This window comes from Budorcas taxicolor, chromosome 1 (genome assembly GCF_023091745.1).
Source record: "Budorcas taxicolor isolate Tak-1 chromosome 1, Takin1.1, whole genome shotgun sequence".
NCBI classification, from domain to species: domain Eukaryota; kingdom Metazoa; phylum Chordata; class Mammalia; order Artiodactyla; family Bovidae; genus Budorcas; species Budorcas taxicolor.
The window spans coordinates 5,674,308-5,689,783 of NC_068910.1; the positions used below are offsets into that span (position 1 = coordinate 5,674,308).

The following is a 15,476-nucleotide window of genomic DNA, read 5'->3' on the forward strand; positions in this document are numbered from 1 at the left end:
GGCAACCGAGCCTGATTTGGCTCCCTACGGGGTCAAGAGGTGCCCAGGCCAAGGGCTCGCTTGAGTGTTCACAGCCTGAGAGGGTGCCAGGGGCTGAGTACGAGACAGGAGGGTAGAGGGCTTCTGGGGGAATCCCGAGCCGGTCACGTTTCCTCTCTGGGTCACATTTTCTTCACCACTCTACTGACGGCCAAGCCAAGGCCCAGACAAGTGGGCAACCTTGCCAAGGGCCGCACTGCGGAGCTCGACTGGCTGGAGAAGACCGGCCAAGGCAGAGGGCTTCTCCCTCTACGTGCCCCCAGTCTGGAGCGGCACAGGCACCCTTCCGCATGACTAGGAAGGGCAGAAGCACTCAGACAAAGGGCTTTTCCACTTGTCTAAGGACTCCTAGTCCTGGGTCCACGCAGGGAACATGCGGGGTGCTCGATAGAACCCACCGAACACCAAACCCAACCCTGTTTTCCAAAATTTGCAGCCCTCAGCCAACCTGGGGAAACGAATAAACAAAGTGGGGTTGTGGCTGGATTAGAAAGACAACTCTTGTAAAGCACTTAGCAGACAGTAGCCATTCATTGTATGGTGACCACATGAAAGGCAGTGTGGGCTTCTGAAACAGCCCTGGGTGTTTCTAACTGATAAACCCCTCCGTTGAAACAACCGCCCCCAAATATGGAACCTAGACGGTTTTGCAGGAACCTCACGGAAGTCAGAGAACCGGGAGAATCACCCGACGAGTTACAACCACTCCGCCAGGAAGAGCCACAGAGAGTTGGTTCATTTCTTTTAATTTTTAAAAATGAGTAAGCAGACAATCGTGTACCCTTTGAATGCCCCATAAAAACGTGCATTATGCAAAACAGTACAACCTTTTTCAGTTTTTAATAATACTGTAAATATCTCAGAAAGGATGTATTGTTTCTAATGAATATCAAAAAGAGTCACCGTGATGACGTTTCGCCTGCCCCCATGTTTCCCTCCCTGCCCCCCGCCCCAAGTTACCCAGATACTAGTAGGAAATTATAAAAAGCGAAGAACAAAAGCCCTCCCTCCGCCCTGGCCCACGAGTCCCGTTAAGTGAGTGAAGTGTTGAGTGCCACACGAGCAGCACGTCCCCAGCGAGGCAGAGGGGCGGTGCTTCGGTGACCACGGTGGGTGGGGAATCGGTAGCAGCAGAAGTGGGGAGAACCCGCCCCAGCGTATTGTGAGAAGAGCCGAGGGGGGCAGACGCAGGCAGGGGCTCAGCCAGGGCCCCGATCTTCCTGCGTCCATTTCCGGGGTCCACCAGAGCAGACAGGTCAAGGAGATGCCGGGCTGTGTGTGCAAAAGGGGGAGCCCTGGAACCGGACATCCCGACCTGCCTGGGTGGCGGCGGCGCTTGGCCTCTCTCTTAGCAAACGCGGGCTTCAGACGGGGACCGCTGGGGGCCGAGCAGCTGGGCGTTTGGGTGAATCAGACACGCAGGTTTATTCCAGGAAACTAAATCCTCTGTTTGGAGAAGGCTTGCATTGCCACCGCATAAGACTGGGCACGGAAAGTAGAAGGATAAAGGATGCTCCTTGCCTGTCCCCAGATAACTCAGGATCCAAGTCAGAGGCTCGACATCAAAGCCAATTAAGGAAGAAAGGGACCAGCCAGGGAGGCCCGGAGCAGTGCCAGCTGCTGCCCCAGACCCTGGAGCTGTTCAAGGGAGGGAGGGGATGGGAGCCCAGGACTCCACACCAGTGAGCTCTGAGGCTCCTCAGCCCCTTGGCCAGAGAGGCAGGAGGGCCGGCTCCTGGGGAAAAGGTAGAGGAGAAGCCTTGTGAAGATCCCAGGGCTCTGCTGGTGGCAGGAAGGGTGGGCAGGGACCGGGGGGGGGGGGGGGGCGGGTCACAGGAATGCAGGCGAGGGAAGAGGGCAGGGGGATGCCCAGAGGGAGGAGACGAGGTCAGGGGATGAAGGGGCCGGAGGACGAAACCCGGCTCCAGGCCCAACTGCAGCTCTGACCCAGCAGGCTGGTGGGGGGTCACATGGTGCAGGCCCCGGCAGGGACAGTGGTAGGACAGACAGCCACAAGCAGGACAGAGCCCAGGAACCATCAGCCAGGTGCCTCCAGCCAGCCTGCTGAGGAGGACGGAGCGGCAGAGCCGAGAGCACGAGCAGATGGCCTGGAGGAGCCGCCGTCTGCGGAGCCGAGGACCCGGCTGGGCTCCACGGGAGGGAACCTCTCACGGAGGAAATCAAGCCCCATGGTTTCCAGGATAAACTTGCTTTAAAGAAGGGAGTGACGAGTGGCAAGTCTTCAGAAGAATCCAAGATCAACAGCAGGTCTGCACGCCCAGGAGGCACGCAAAGGATCCCCGGAGAAGTGCAGCCAGGCCAGGCAGAAACCCCCAGAGCTCACCTGACCCAGCTGTCCCCACCGGGGAGACACAGGAGAGCTGGGAAGAGCCCAGGTCACTCGGTGGGACCAGGGCAGAGGGGGGCCTGTCGCCCAGGAGTCCTGAGTTGGCCGGGATGTCTTCTCTGACACAGCCTCGCTGTCTGCAGACCCACCACTTCTGGGAAGCCCAGGAGGATGGGCAAGGGAGGGGCTTCAGGGGAAGCCTGGAGGCATGGAGACAGACAGACTGGGCTGACGCGGGGCACGGAGGACAGGTTGGTTCAGAGGCTGACGGAGGAGGCAGACGTCGCTCCCACCCGCTCACCCCACAGCCCGAGGATAAAAAAGTCCGGTCCTATGGTACAACTTCTCCCTAACCCCGAGGGAATGCTGGTTACTCCCTCCTCGGATGAGAAGCCCCTGTATAGGGCTATCTCTTCGCGTCGCTACTCTCACGGCAGCTGGGGGGATGGGACGAGGAAGGGGCATGACTTGAAACCAGAGTGGGCACAGCCACCTTAAAATTAACTTGTTAATAAATCCTGTGCAAAAAAACCCCAGAACAAAACAGAAACGAGCAAGCCTCTACCACTAGGTGAAGTACGCGGTTCAGGTGTTCATTTGTACACACGGCGGTGGACGGCAGGGGGCGAGCAGGCAGGACACCGAGGTGGCGGGGCGCTCAGAAGTGCGTCTCCTTCTCTGTAATGGCCGCAACGGCCCCATCGCCCTTGAGTTTGGCGTCACAGTCATTAACCGCCACCGTCCGTGGGCCTGTCCCAAGCGTGCCCCGCATTTTCAGGTCGGCGCTGGGGATCATCAACTTGCGGAATCTCTACACGGTTGGAGAGGAGAAGAGCTGTCTGAGAAGAGTGGCTGTTGGGGTCCCCGGGGGGCCTGCCTCAGCGACACCTCTGGGGGCGGAGGAGCATGGAAACGGGCAGGCCGGGCTTGGAGCACTGCCCTGGGCAATGCGTCGACCTGGAGATCTATTTCCCGCCCCCACCCCGGGACATGGGGACGACAGGGTACCAGCGCTGGGTGAGGAAGCAGAGGATGAACAGAGTTGCCTGCCCTGTGCCTGGCCCGCTGCAGGTGACCAGGACGCAGGAGCTATACCCAGGCCGCATCCTTCCTTCCTGGGCAGACTGAGGCTGGGGTCTGAGTCCCTGCTTGGCCTCGCTACGTGCGGGGCCAGTCACCTAACGCCACTGAGCCGTGCTGTCCCACCTGTGAGATGGGCCAGCTGTTCCTCCTGTAGACTCTGCTGTGAGGGTGAGCTACACCACCTCCAGGGCCATTTATACAGTGGTCTCTGCATAAATGGGTATGTTTCCCATAGAAGGCCGTCATCATGCCCGTCATCCCCGTCAAGGGAACAGGTGTGTGTCTGAAGACGGAAACGTTCTCGCTAAGGCCCCAACCCCGCAGAGTGGCCGGCAGTGTGCTGGGCGAATGAGGTAGCCATCGTCCACTCTACCCCTGACACACGCTCCTGCCCCTTGATCCTGCCTGCCCCCCCCCCACAACACCTCCGCCTCATGTGCACATCCAGAAGACGTCAGGCCAGGATTTGGGAGGTCCTTCCTGGGCCTTTCCCCAGGAAGGCTGGAAGGACTTTGGGGTGCTGGTTTCTTACGATCAAGGTCCTGTTTTCATGTTCAGATCCTGCCACGCCTAATAGGCTGGGCCTATTCTGCCCAAGAGGGATTAACCAGCAGGATGCCCCCCCATAATACCGTCATGCGGAGCATCTCCTAGGTGCCAGGCAAGGCGCTAGGATCTTGACACCGGATAGGAGCTGGGAGCATAGGCTCTGGAGCCGGGTGCCTGGGCTGGACTCCCAGTTCCACTGCTTCACTGAGGCAAGAACTTAACCCTCTGCATCTCGGTCCCTCATCTGTCAAAGAGGTTCACAGCGGCACCTGCCTTGAGCGTCATTTTCCTGAGGTGTCCTCAGATTTGTTGACCCGTGCATGGTTCTTAGCATAGACTACCCACCCTCATAGCAACTCTCTGACCCCCATCTTTCCTTCCAGATCCTTCTCATCAGCTGGCAGAACCTTCTGGAAATGCGTGCATGTGTGCTAAGTGTCTTCAGTCATGTCTGACTCTTGACACCCTATGGACTTGTAGTCCTCCAGGCTCTTCTGTCCATAGGATTCTCCCAGGCAAGAAAACTGGAGTGGGTTGCCATTTCCCTTTCCAGGGGATCTATTCCCAGGAATAGAACTCACATCACTTACGTTTCCCGCACTGGCAGGCAGGTTCTTTACCACTAGTGCCCCCTGGGAAGCCCCTCTGGAAATGGAGGGATGTGAACGCGCTGGCAGGGGCCAGCCGGGGCCAAGGTATCCGGGCTCCAGGGCAGCTCTCCTCTGCACACGCCTGGTCCCAAGCCAGAATCAACAACTGCCCTTGCCCTACATTCCCTGCAGGAGCGGAGGACCAGGCCTTGCTCTGGGGGCAGGAGCAGGCTGGAGAGAGGGACCTTCCCCCTCGGCTTGCTCCCCCTGGCTGGGTGCTGGCTCTTCCCTGGGTGGACAGCAGGGCTGGCTGGAGCTGACTCTGGGCTGGCACTCGCCTTGGGGGGCAATGCCACACAGGCCACACGTCTGTGAGACACAGCTCAGCCCCAAGACCCTGGGGTGCTGCACTGGGGCCGGAACCAGGCAAGGGGTATGGGGCATGAAGGCACAGCCTCAGGTACCTGCTCTACCACTCCAAGGCTGTGTGCCCTGGGGTAATTTGCTTTCCCTCTCTGTGCTCAGCTTCCTCACCTGTGTCCTGGGGACAGGAAGCACCTCCACCTCACAGGACAGCTGTGAGGGAGGATTCAGCAGCCTACTGACTGTCAACGGCTTAGAGCGGCATCTGGCACAGAGCACACAGTTAGCAAAAGGGGCATGAAGCTGACTCAGACCTCCTGATCCCCCAGCAGGTGGGAAAGGAGAGTGAAGAGAGAGGGTGTCCAGGCTATGATGGGCTGGGGTCCAAATTCACTAAACAACCAGGAGACCATGGGCAGCACGATTCCATTGGCAGGAAATGCCCCAAGAAGCACATACAGAGAGATTTCTGGGTCTGGGGCTTGGGACAGGGCTTACTGGGAACAGGCACTGGGAATCTTATGAATACCTAAGAATACATGTAAATAAATAAAAATGTTTGCAAATGGATTTATGGTGATGACAGCATGGCACAGAACACTGCTACAAAAAATATGCCACTGAACCAGAAACGGGGGAAGTCCATGATGCAGAGAACATACTTCAACAGAATTGTTGAAGATGGTCGGTTTGCTAATTCTTGGCAGTCTGATCTCAGGCAAGTGCCTGCATTTCTCTGACGATAGAGGAGATGCAGAACAGAGAGAGCTCTGCACGATGACGGCACAGGATAGATGCCCCCAGATGGCAGACCCTCTCCCTGCGCCCTGGAAACAGGGTCCTTAATGAACGGGATCGACAGGACACCAGGAGCTGACACTTGGCCCCTCTCTCTCCCAAGTCCTGGCTCAAGTGCTGTCCCTCTGGGCACTCCCTGAGCACTCAAACAACCTCTGCAAGCGAGGGACTGCTGCTGACCCATTTTGCAGATGGGAAAACCGAACTCAGGGAAGGCAGAACTCAGGGAAGGCAGCTCAATCTCCAGGCCTCAGCGCAGCAGTACTGATGAATCCCTGCCATGGAGGAGCTGGCCAGGCTTCCCCAGGAGACACGTGGAGGCACGTTCTCATCATGCCCGTGGCCCAGATGAGGAAGCGGGAACCCAGAGGCTCCCGTGGCCACACTCACACTCACCAGCACAGCCCTCCCCAGCATAGCCAGCCCCGCCCTGTGTCACACCCCCCGCCGCCCCAGCCTCACTGACCCCTCCTCCCAGGCCGCTCACCTCTGGCAGCGTCCCTTCCGTCTTCCACACCTTGATGCAGACCCAGACCGGGATGCAGAGCATGGAGGACAGGGCCATGAGCCAGCCGATGCCATAGCCCCAGGCGGGGTAGGTGTACACGTTGTTGTACTTGAGGGGCTTGTATTTGACCAGGAAGAAAATGAAGATGCCCTGCAGAGAGATGGGGAGAGGTCCCTGGGGCGGCCCTCAGCCTGGGAGCAAGCGGCAGGCAGGGGAGATGGTCGACCCTGGGCACTGGCCTCGGAGAGGTGGCACCCTGCCTGTCCACAGCGAGAAGCACAGGGAACAGGCCTCATAGGTCCCAGGAGACTCTTCTCAACCCCCCAGGAGCCTGATCCCCAGCCTCTAAACAGTCAGAATTTTTTTTTCTAGCTACTTCTCAGGGCTGGTTTCAAAGCTGACTTTCAGAACTAAGATGGTTGGTGAAGATGCTCTGAGATACTTCCAGTGCCAAGGACTGGGTGAAGAGCAGCGGTTTTGTTTCTTTAATTAAACATCCTTTTACCAAGGCCTCTCTGCAGTTTGGTCTGAGGGGCAGAGCATGAGCCTCTCAAGCTGTTGCTTCATTGTTAACAGCAGAGCCAGATGTCTTTCACACCTCATCCCCTACAGAGGTGGGTGCCATCTGCACAGGCTTGCAGGTTCAGAATCTGAGGCCCCAAGAAGAGAGGTGACTTGCTTACTGTTACAGCAAGCTGGTGGCATGACTGGGGTTTTAGTGAGGGCCCCTAGCCCAGCCCAGAGACTGACTCCCAAAAAAACATGGGCTTGGAAAGGTATCAGTTGCCGTGGACTTTCTGAGTGCACAGAGGGTCCCCCAGGAGGACATCACCTCCTCAGTTTTGGCCTCAGTCAGGCCTGGGCTCTGGGGTGGAGAAGTAGGGGCGTGGTGGGCTGCGGGTGGCTCCCGGCAGCACCCTTACCGCACAGATCCCGGGGGTCACGACCTTCCAGCACCATTTAATGAGTGACAACGGCCGGTAGCCAATCATGTCTTCGATGTTATCATAGAAGCGGTTGCTTCCTGTCCAGAATAAAGCAGACGGGCACACACACCCCAGAGAATTTCTGTACAAGCCTCAGAGGAAAGGTGATGAGTGTCGATGTTCCCCAGCAGGAGACAAACTGCGGCAGGGACCCTACTTACCGCTTAGAAACTACCAGGGCATTAGTGATGTGCGGCGTGAGGACAAACTGTGGTGGAAGGGGCTCTGAAGAGACCCCTCCTGACTCAGTCAGGAGTTTCTGGGGAAAAGGTGCAAGGTGGTCGCTCTGAGCGGGGTCAGGCTGGCTGACCGGCATGGGTGGGGTGGGTGTCGGGGCTCAGACAGAAGGGCTGGTGGGCGTCTATTCACAAGCCCAGCAACTCTCATCCACTCACTCGGTCTGGGGAACAGGAAGACCCAAAGGCAGGTGCTAAGGGCCGGTCGCCGGGCCGGCTGGTTTGCCTACACTCCCTCCTACCGGCAGCCACCGTGATGACTACTCCATTATACAGATGGGGAAACTGAGCCTCAGGGGCAGAAGGATGGACCCAAGGTTACAGTGCCTGAGCCTGGAACCCCTCCCTGTGCTGCAAAAGGGTATACAAGCAGGAGGGTCTTCCAACAGGTGGGAGAACCCGAGACGTCCCTGAGGGGAAGAGGCTGATGGAGATGGAGACGGGCCACAGGGAAGCCCAGCCCACCCAGGTCCCGGGTGCTGGTGGGTGGCGGGCTCGGCCTCCACTCACCGTATACCCAGCCGATGCAGATGCACTCGAAGATAGCCACGAAGAGAAGGCACATTCCGCTGGCGGCGTAGGAGTCAAAGAGCTGGAAGATGTACATACCGCCCTGCGGGGTGGAGGACAGACGCAGGGAAGAGGGACAGACAGACATACGGGAGAGCGGGGTTAGCCAGCTGGCCTCGGCGAGGGCACCCCGCCCTGCGGTCACCTCCCACCCTGCAGTCACGTCCACCAGGGCAGACAGGTCTCTCCAGCATTCTGAATGCTGCACCCACCGCAGCTGGGTGCCCCCTTAGACCACCCTCAGGGGTTGCTGGGATCTCAGAGGTTTGTCTGGTCTCTGCTCCCTGAATGCTAGACACAACACAGAAAACTGGAGACTGGAGGTCAGGCGGGCTCAGCACCTCTCTCCAGGGGGCTGTGACGGCCTCCCCACAGGCCTCCCTGCCTCTAGCCTTGCCCTCTCCTACGCGTCCACACAGCAGCTTTCGTAGGTCCTGCCTTGTGCGGTCATAAGGCCAGTGCTGCTGGGGTCCTCAGTGCGCACGCAGGGAAGCGGAGCCCCAGGGTGCTGAGAACCCGCACCACCGGTCACCACAGGTCACCCAGCTGCGGGCCTGAGGACCGGGCCCAGGCGTCCGGCTACAGAGCCTGTGACCTTCGCCGCCTACCCCCTCACCTCTGTGGAGGAGCAGATATTTGCAGACTATTTTCCCCTACAGCAGAGCTTTAAATGTGTTTAAATGAGGGAGAAGATCGTTCCAGCAATTACTGAGTCTGCCACGGCCCATTTGGCAGGTTTAAGTTCCCAGTGTGGTCACTCACAGACATGCCTCTGCAGAGGGCGAAGGTGAGTGTGTGGGGCCTGAGTGTCTGCTGATTCCTGGTCCAGGGCAGGCACAGCACTGGCTCCGTGTTGGGCCTGGGGCCCAAGGCCTGGGAGAGGGCTCTGTGAGCCAGGGTACCAGGGCCGGCCAGCTGGCGTCCAGGAGAGCCCTCCACCGATGGGCGTGCTGCAAGCCGAGGATGCCCACGAATGCCTGCTTTTCCTGTAGCCCCACCAGCCTCTTGAAGGCATCAGGTAACCCCCCAGTTTGTGCGTGACAAAAAACTCTATTTTGTGTAATTAACCAGCACTTAATGAAGCCCTGCTCACTGGTTGTGTGGAGAAAGGCAGGGGGGAAGTGTGGCACCATTCATTTGCTCCAATGCTGATTATCCTCCCATTAATGTGACAATGACTAGGAGCAGGAATTATACACCCTGGCCAGGCCCCAAGGGCACAGAACAGATCAAGGCTGGCTCCTATTCTTGAGGACCTTGGGGCCTGGTGGGGCAGGTGAATAGACAGGTCACTGTAATGTCCAGATGGAGTCTGGATCGAGCTTAGAATGAAGTCCTGGGTGGGAAGGAAAGCAGAGGAGGCTTCCAGGAGGAGGTGGCCTTTTTGAATTGAGAGGCAGAGAATGATGAAGATCAGCAGACCGACCTTAGTACCATATCAGCTGCTTTGACAGATTCTAAATTCCCTCACTTTTTCCATGTTCCTTACAAAACCCCTTTGTGTCTCCTGGCAACAGTTTTTTGGTTATTTGGAGGGGGAGAGCAGCTTGGTTTTTAAAATTAATTTTGTGAGTGTGAGTAAAAAGATACCTAATTTCGCCTTCCCAAGGTACTTAAGAAAGTATTTATTAGACAGGATGCTGCAGGAGGGAAGAGAATCATGGCTTTATGAGACTGTCTGAGTTTGGGGGTGTGATGAGCCCCTCCTTGCCCACAGGACTGGCAGAGATAAGAGGGGACATGTGGAGGGTTGGAGCTGGAACACGCAGCACCTGAAGGTGTCCAGGTTCCTCAGTGAAGCCTGTTCTGAATTTGAGGCCAGTGAAAGCCACTAGCTGGGGGTTCTCCAGCAGACAGTGCCCCCTTCGCCCAGGAGTTTCACTAAAAGGGGTAGCCTGGGCATCTGGATATTCACGGGCTTAGCTACTCAGTCGTGTCTGACTCTTTGCGACCCCATGGACTCTAGCCTGCCAGGCTCCTCTGTCCATGGGGTTCTCCAGGCAAGAATACTGGAGTGGGTTGCCATGGCTGCTCATAATGACCAGGTAAACCCAGCCTTCCTCACTGTGAGTGTTATTCCTTCTGGCGGGGGAGACCTGGAGCTGAGCATTTATGCAAGTGCTGAATGAGAACTTCCATGGCGTCTCACGATGACTCATCATGAGCACGAGAACATAGAGTCACTGAGAAGGGCCGGACCTGGAGGCAGGGTCACCCAGCCAGTCAAGGTCAGAGCTGGCATGTGATGTCAGACCCGCCTAACCCAAACGTGTCCATGCTAAGTCACTTCAGTTGTGTCCGACACTTCACAGCCTCATGGACTGTAGTCCGCCAGGCTCCTCTATCCATGGGGTTCTCCAGGCAAGAATACTGGGGTGGGTTGCCATGTCCGCCTCCAGGGGATCTTCCGGACCCAGGCATCAAACTCGCGTCTCTTATGTCTCCTGCATTGGCAAGGGGGTTCTTTACCACTAGCGCCACCAAAGCCCAGGCACTTACCTCTCGTGTTACCCTGTCCATGCCACTTATCTGTGTGGCTATCACTCACCTCTGTTAACATCACAAGACCCAGAAAGTAGGAGGTGGCCGACAGGGCCAGGATGAGCAGCTCCCGCCGATAGCCCCTCCGGAAGACCTTGGGGTACATGTCTACCACGGCGGTCACCAGGCTCTCCACGCATACGAACTGGATAGGGCAGAAACGACGGTGTGAGGCCCTGGCTCCAGGCAGACACAGCAGCCCTAAAGCCCAGGCTTCCCTCCCCGCTGGGCCTCGCCTTCACTGCCACACTTTCTCACCCTGACGGAGGATCCGAGAATAACAACAGTATCCCCCGCGCTTACAGAATGCCAGCAGGCCCATTCAACACAAGAGGACCCTGAGGCTCAGAGAGGGAAGGTGACCAGCCCAAAGTCTCTCAGCTAGGAAGCAGCAGAGTCCTCCTGACTCTAAAGCTAGAATTCCTTCTCCCTTATGCTGCCAGTCATGTGCCCATGTGCTGGGCCTTGTTCTAGGGTGGACGAAATAAATGAGATCCAGTCTTGGCCTGGGAAGCAAGATGGCAGTTTGGGTAACTGTCTTGAGAGCTGAAGGCTCTGATCAGTCTGTGGGGGCCTGACTTACTTCATCTTCCAGGCCCGTGACAGTGCCCCTGCCCTTTGCTTCCGGAGGGCGGGTGGCCTTCTGCTGGGGGGAGGGCAACCAGGGGAGCTAATACCCAGCTCTTGTGTTTGGGCTGGGCAAGTTTAGATGGCAGAGCTTGAGGCACTATGCATATGTGTCCCACCATGCTGAGAGAGGGCCAGGAATGAGATCAGTCACACTCCTACTCAACCATCAACACCCAGACCAAATAGCCCAGCATATCCCTCATCCCCTCCCCGAGTTCTCCCAGCACTGCAGGCAGGTCTCCTGCATGAGCCTTTTCCTGACTGCTGCTTCTTGCCCTCGACTTGGGCAGAACAGACCCCAGCCCTTATTCCAGGCCCAGTCCATACCCCTCATCTATAGGGTCCAGCTTGCTCAGATCTGTCTCCTTACAAAAAGGTGAGACCCTGGAAGGCAAGGGCCATGTCACTGACATCTACTTCAAGTGGCACAGAGCAGAAGCTCAGAAAATGTTTGATAATAATAACAACAGTGGTGAACACACGGTGCTTATTGTGTGCCAGGCTCAGTTCTAGGTAGTTAACAGATGTTAATTTCTTCAACCTCTATGTATTAAGTTCTACCATTGTCCCTCTTTTGTAAAGAAGACACAGAAGCGTAGTGGTGTAGGTAACTTGCCCTGAGGTCACAGAAGTCTAATCTTTTAGGGCCTGAATTTGAACCAGGCAATCTTGTTCCAGAGGCTGGGCTGTCACCACTGTGGGGCACTGGGAGGTCATTATTTGGGGGCACCCCCATCCCTGGAGCCACTGCTTGGCTCCATGTCCTTTCTGGTCCATGTCTATCTCCCCAAGGAAGGTATTTCCATCCTCATTGTGCAAAGGGACTGAGCACAGCCCAGAGTCACCCAGCTGGCAAGAGTTGGGACTTAAACTCAGTCTAGACTCCAACGCCCAGGCTCCTGGCCTCCAGGCTGTCCTGTCTCTAAGGCAAGACTAGCTGTGCTCGTCCTTTCTCTAGGGTCTATAGGGAAGGAAGGGGACTCAGGGGACGCTGTTGATCCAGCACTTAAACTGAAAAGGCATCAGAGCAGATGGGCTACGAGGTGCAGAGACCTGGGAGCATATCCCGTCAAGTCACTTGGCCTTTCTGAGCCTCAGTTTCTTCCTCTGTGAAATGGGGATAACAGAAGCCCTGCCCCCACCAGCCCATATGGCTATCATGGTTAAAAACTGGGGACACAGCCCAGGCACACCTGGGGGTGGTCTGAGCAGCCACCCCCTGCCCTGGGGCCCCAGGCCCCCTTTGCAAACAGAGTACTGCAGCCCTAGTGTTGGTTTGGCTCAGCCCAGGGGCTCGCAGAGCCCAGGCCCGGCCTCCACACCCCTCTGAGGAGACAAGCCCGTCACTGTCACACAAGCTGCTGATCCCTCCTGAGGCCTCTGCCGGTGACAATGGAGGGACGGTTATCAGCAAAAACACCCGGTTGCTTCTGCAGCTCGGCTTAGCAGTTTCTGAGAAACCATCCAGGGGAAGAAATAGGACGTGGCTGGATTGACAGCCACACCAGCCATGGGGCCTGGATGCTGAGTGACTCGCACAAGGTCACAGGTAGGGGGGCGGGGAGCACCTCGCCAAGAGACCCCTGTCTGAGAGCCTCAGAGTGCCTGGCTTTGGCTGGAAGACCTTCTCTGGGGCTCTTAGGAAGGCCAGCCACAATACAGCAGCAGGACCAAGGGTTGATTTCTGGAGATGAAGAGGCCACAGGATTCCAGCAGGAAAACCAAAGAGGGGATTGAAAGAGGGTGGGAGGGTGGACGGGGGTGAAAAGATGTAAGTGTGCACATTTGCGTTTAGAGAAAGAAAAATGCAAACAGATAAACTGTTAGTTCTAACTCCACATCCTTCATGGAGGAAGGTGGGCTGCCAAGTGGGGGTGGGTCTGGGAGAGGCAGGAGAACAGAGGTGGGTGGGGGCAGGGTGCGGATGTGGGGGGAGCAGGAGCTGGAGATGGTACCCAGGACCCACCCAGGTGTCCACCTGGGGCATGTCATGGGAGCCCCGATGCGGAGATCAGGGAAGAAAGCAGATGCTTTTCTGTGTTCCCAAGTCTTTTACGATCTGGTTGGTCCTGACTGACCAGAACCAGGACGTGGTGTGCAGGCCCCAGATCTGTTCCTGGGAGCAGCACCTGCCCCCAATGCTGCTGGCCCCTGGGCTCCCCGCTTACCTGGCTGTCCAGGCCCAGAAAGATGAGCATCATGAAGAACAAGGCGGCCCAGAGTGGGGAGAGGGGCATCATGGTGACGGCCTTTGGGTAGGCGATAAAGGCCAGGCCAGGGCCTGGAGAGGAAGCAGAGAGAAGGGGGCTGAGTGGAGTTCAGTGCCTCATTCAATTACTATGTTCGTCTAAAATGGATTAAGTGTTTCTTTTGTGCCAGATGCTGTGCTGAATTCTTCCTTGAATCATGTATATCTCACAGCCACCCCATGCTCCTGGTTCTACAAGGATACCCATTGTACAGATGAGCAAGCTGAGGCAGAGAGAAGGAAGCAAGGGTCTGGAAGGGTCAAGACTCAAGTCCAGGTTAGTCTGACACCCAGACCCTCCTCTGCACAGACATGTCTCTATTCTTACTGGGGTAGGTGAAGAGAGGTGGTGGTGGGAGGCATTCTTATTAAAATGCAGGTTCTCAGGCCCACCTAGCGATCCTAATTCAGTCAGTCTAGGGTGACAGAAGGACCAGTGGCTCCTATGTGAGCAGTCAGGGCTTGGGCAAATGCTGGTCCACCCAGGCCGCCTTCTCCTTTCAGCGTCTCCCAGGTCCACACTCACTCCTCTTGACTGCTCCCAAAAGGGGGCTTGACAGCACAGCCTCAGGATGGGATGTACTAGCCCTGCAGCACGGGGGCCAAGGGTTCAAATCCCCATTCTTTACTGGGAGCTTCACCCTTGTCCCCTCAGCTAGAAAATGGGAACAATGGATTCCTACCTAAGAAGGCAGTTGGCGGAGTTCAGTGTGATGATGCAAAAATATGGAAAGCACTTAAAAAGGTAAATGTTCAAGAAACATTTATCCTCATTATCTTCTATCTTAAAAAACAGCCTTATTAAAGTCAATTTACCTATCATAAGTGTTCATTTTAAGGGTATGATTCAATGAGTTTTGAAATGTGGAGACACCCAGTCTCTCCGCCCTCACTCCCTGTCTCTGTACTGGGCAACTACTGATCTTTCTTTTTCCCACCTGAGATTAGCTTTGTTCATCCTACCTAGGAGGGGAATTACCAGGTCATATGGGAATCATATGTTTAATTTTCTAAGAAATGCCAAACATATTTCCAAAGTGACTCTGTCATTTTACATTCCTACCAGCAACAATTGAGAGTTTCAGGGGCTCCACATCCTTGTCAACACTTGAGGTTGTCAGTCTTTTAGTCATTATAGTGGATATGAAGTGTTATATGTTTTTAATTTGTATTTCCCTGATGACTAACAGTGTGAAGTATCTTCACATATCTTTATTGTCCATTAATAAATCTTTTTATTATTTTTTTTAAATTTTCAATTAATTTATTTTTTGCCCATGTTGTGACTTACAGGATCTCAGTTCCCCAACCAAGGACTGAACCCAGATCCTCAGCAGTGAAAGCAAGGAGTCCTGATCACTGGACTATCAAGGACTGGCTACATATCAACATCTTCTTTTGTGAAGCACCTCTTGTGTTCTTGCCCATTTTCAGTTGGGTTAGCTCCTTTTTACTGAATTGTGAGAATTCTTAATATATTTGGGATGCTGCTGCTGCTGCAAGTCGCTTCAGTCATGTCCGACTCTGTGCGACCCCATAGACGGCAGCCCACCAGGCTCCGTCCCCAGGATTCTCCAGGCAAGAACACTGGAGTGGGTTGCCATTTCCTTCTCCAAACCCTTTATGAATTATGATTATCTTCTCCAAGTCTGTTGCTTACCTTTTCATTTTTAAATTACATTTGGTGAAAAGCAGAATATAAAAATTTCCCAATTGTTTGTTGTTGGTTTAAAAAATTTTTTTCTAGATTTCTTAGGATTTTCAGTGTGGTCAATCATGTTGTTTATGAATGAAGACAGTTTTTATTCTTCCTTTATAATCTTAATACTTTTACTTTTTCTTGCCTTATTATACTCTCTAGGAATTTCAGTACAATATGGAACATGTTTTTAGCTTTACAAGGTTCAGTCAACATAGTGCTTCCTGAAATTCACTTTTGTTAGCTCTTTTCTGTCCCATTCTTTTCAGAATGACTGCATTATGCATTT

The 15,476-nt window shown here is 55.2% G+C and overlaps 1 protein-coding gene across 1 annotated transcript in view; it reads right to left on the reverse strand.

The window, feature by feature from the left end:
• Positions 1-3,044: 3,044 nt before the first annotated feature.
• SLC6A11 (solute carrier family 6 member 11) overlaps positions 3,045-15,476 on the reverse strand; it is a 122,153-nt gene continuing 109,721 nt past the window's right edge. The window contains exons 9-14 of the mRNA XM_052637934.1: positions 13,409-13,521; positions 10,618-10,755; positions 8,010-8,112; positions 7,201-7,301; positions 6,257-6,427; positions 3,045-3,197 (exon numbers count right to left, since the gene is read on the reverse strand). Of these exons, the coding sequence (XP_052493894.1) occupies positions 3,045-3,197; positions 6,257-6,427; positions 7,201-7,301; positions 8,010-8,112; positions 10,618-10,755; positions 13,409-13,521 (779 nt within the window). The remainder of the gene's footprint in view (positions 3,198-6,256; positions 6,428-7,200; positions 7,302-8,009; positions 8,113-10,617; positions 10,756-13,408; positions 13,522-15,476) is intronic.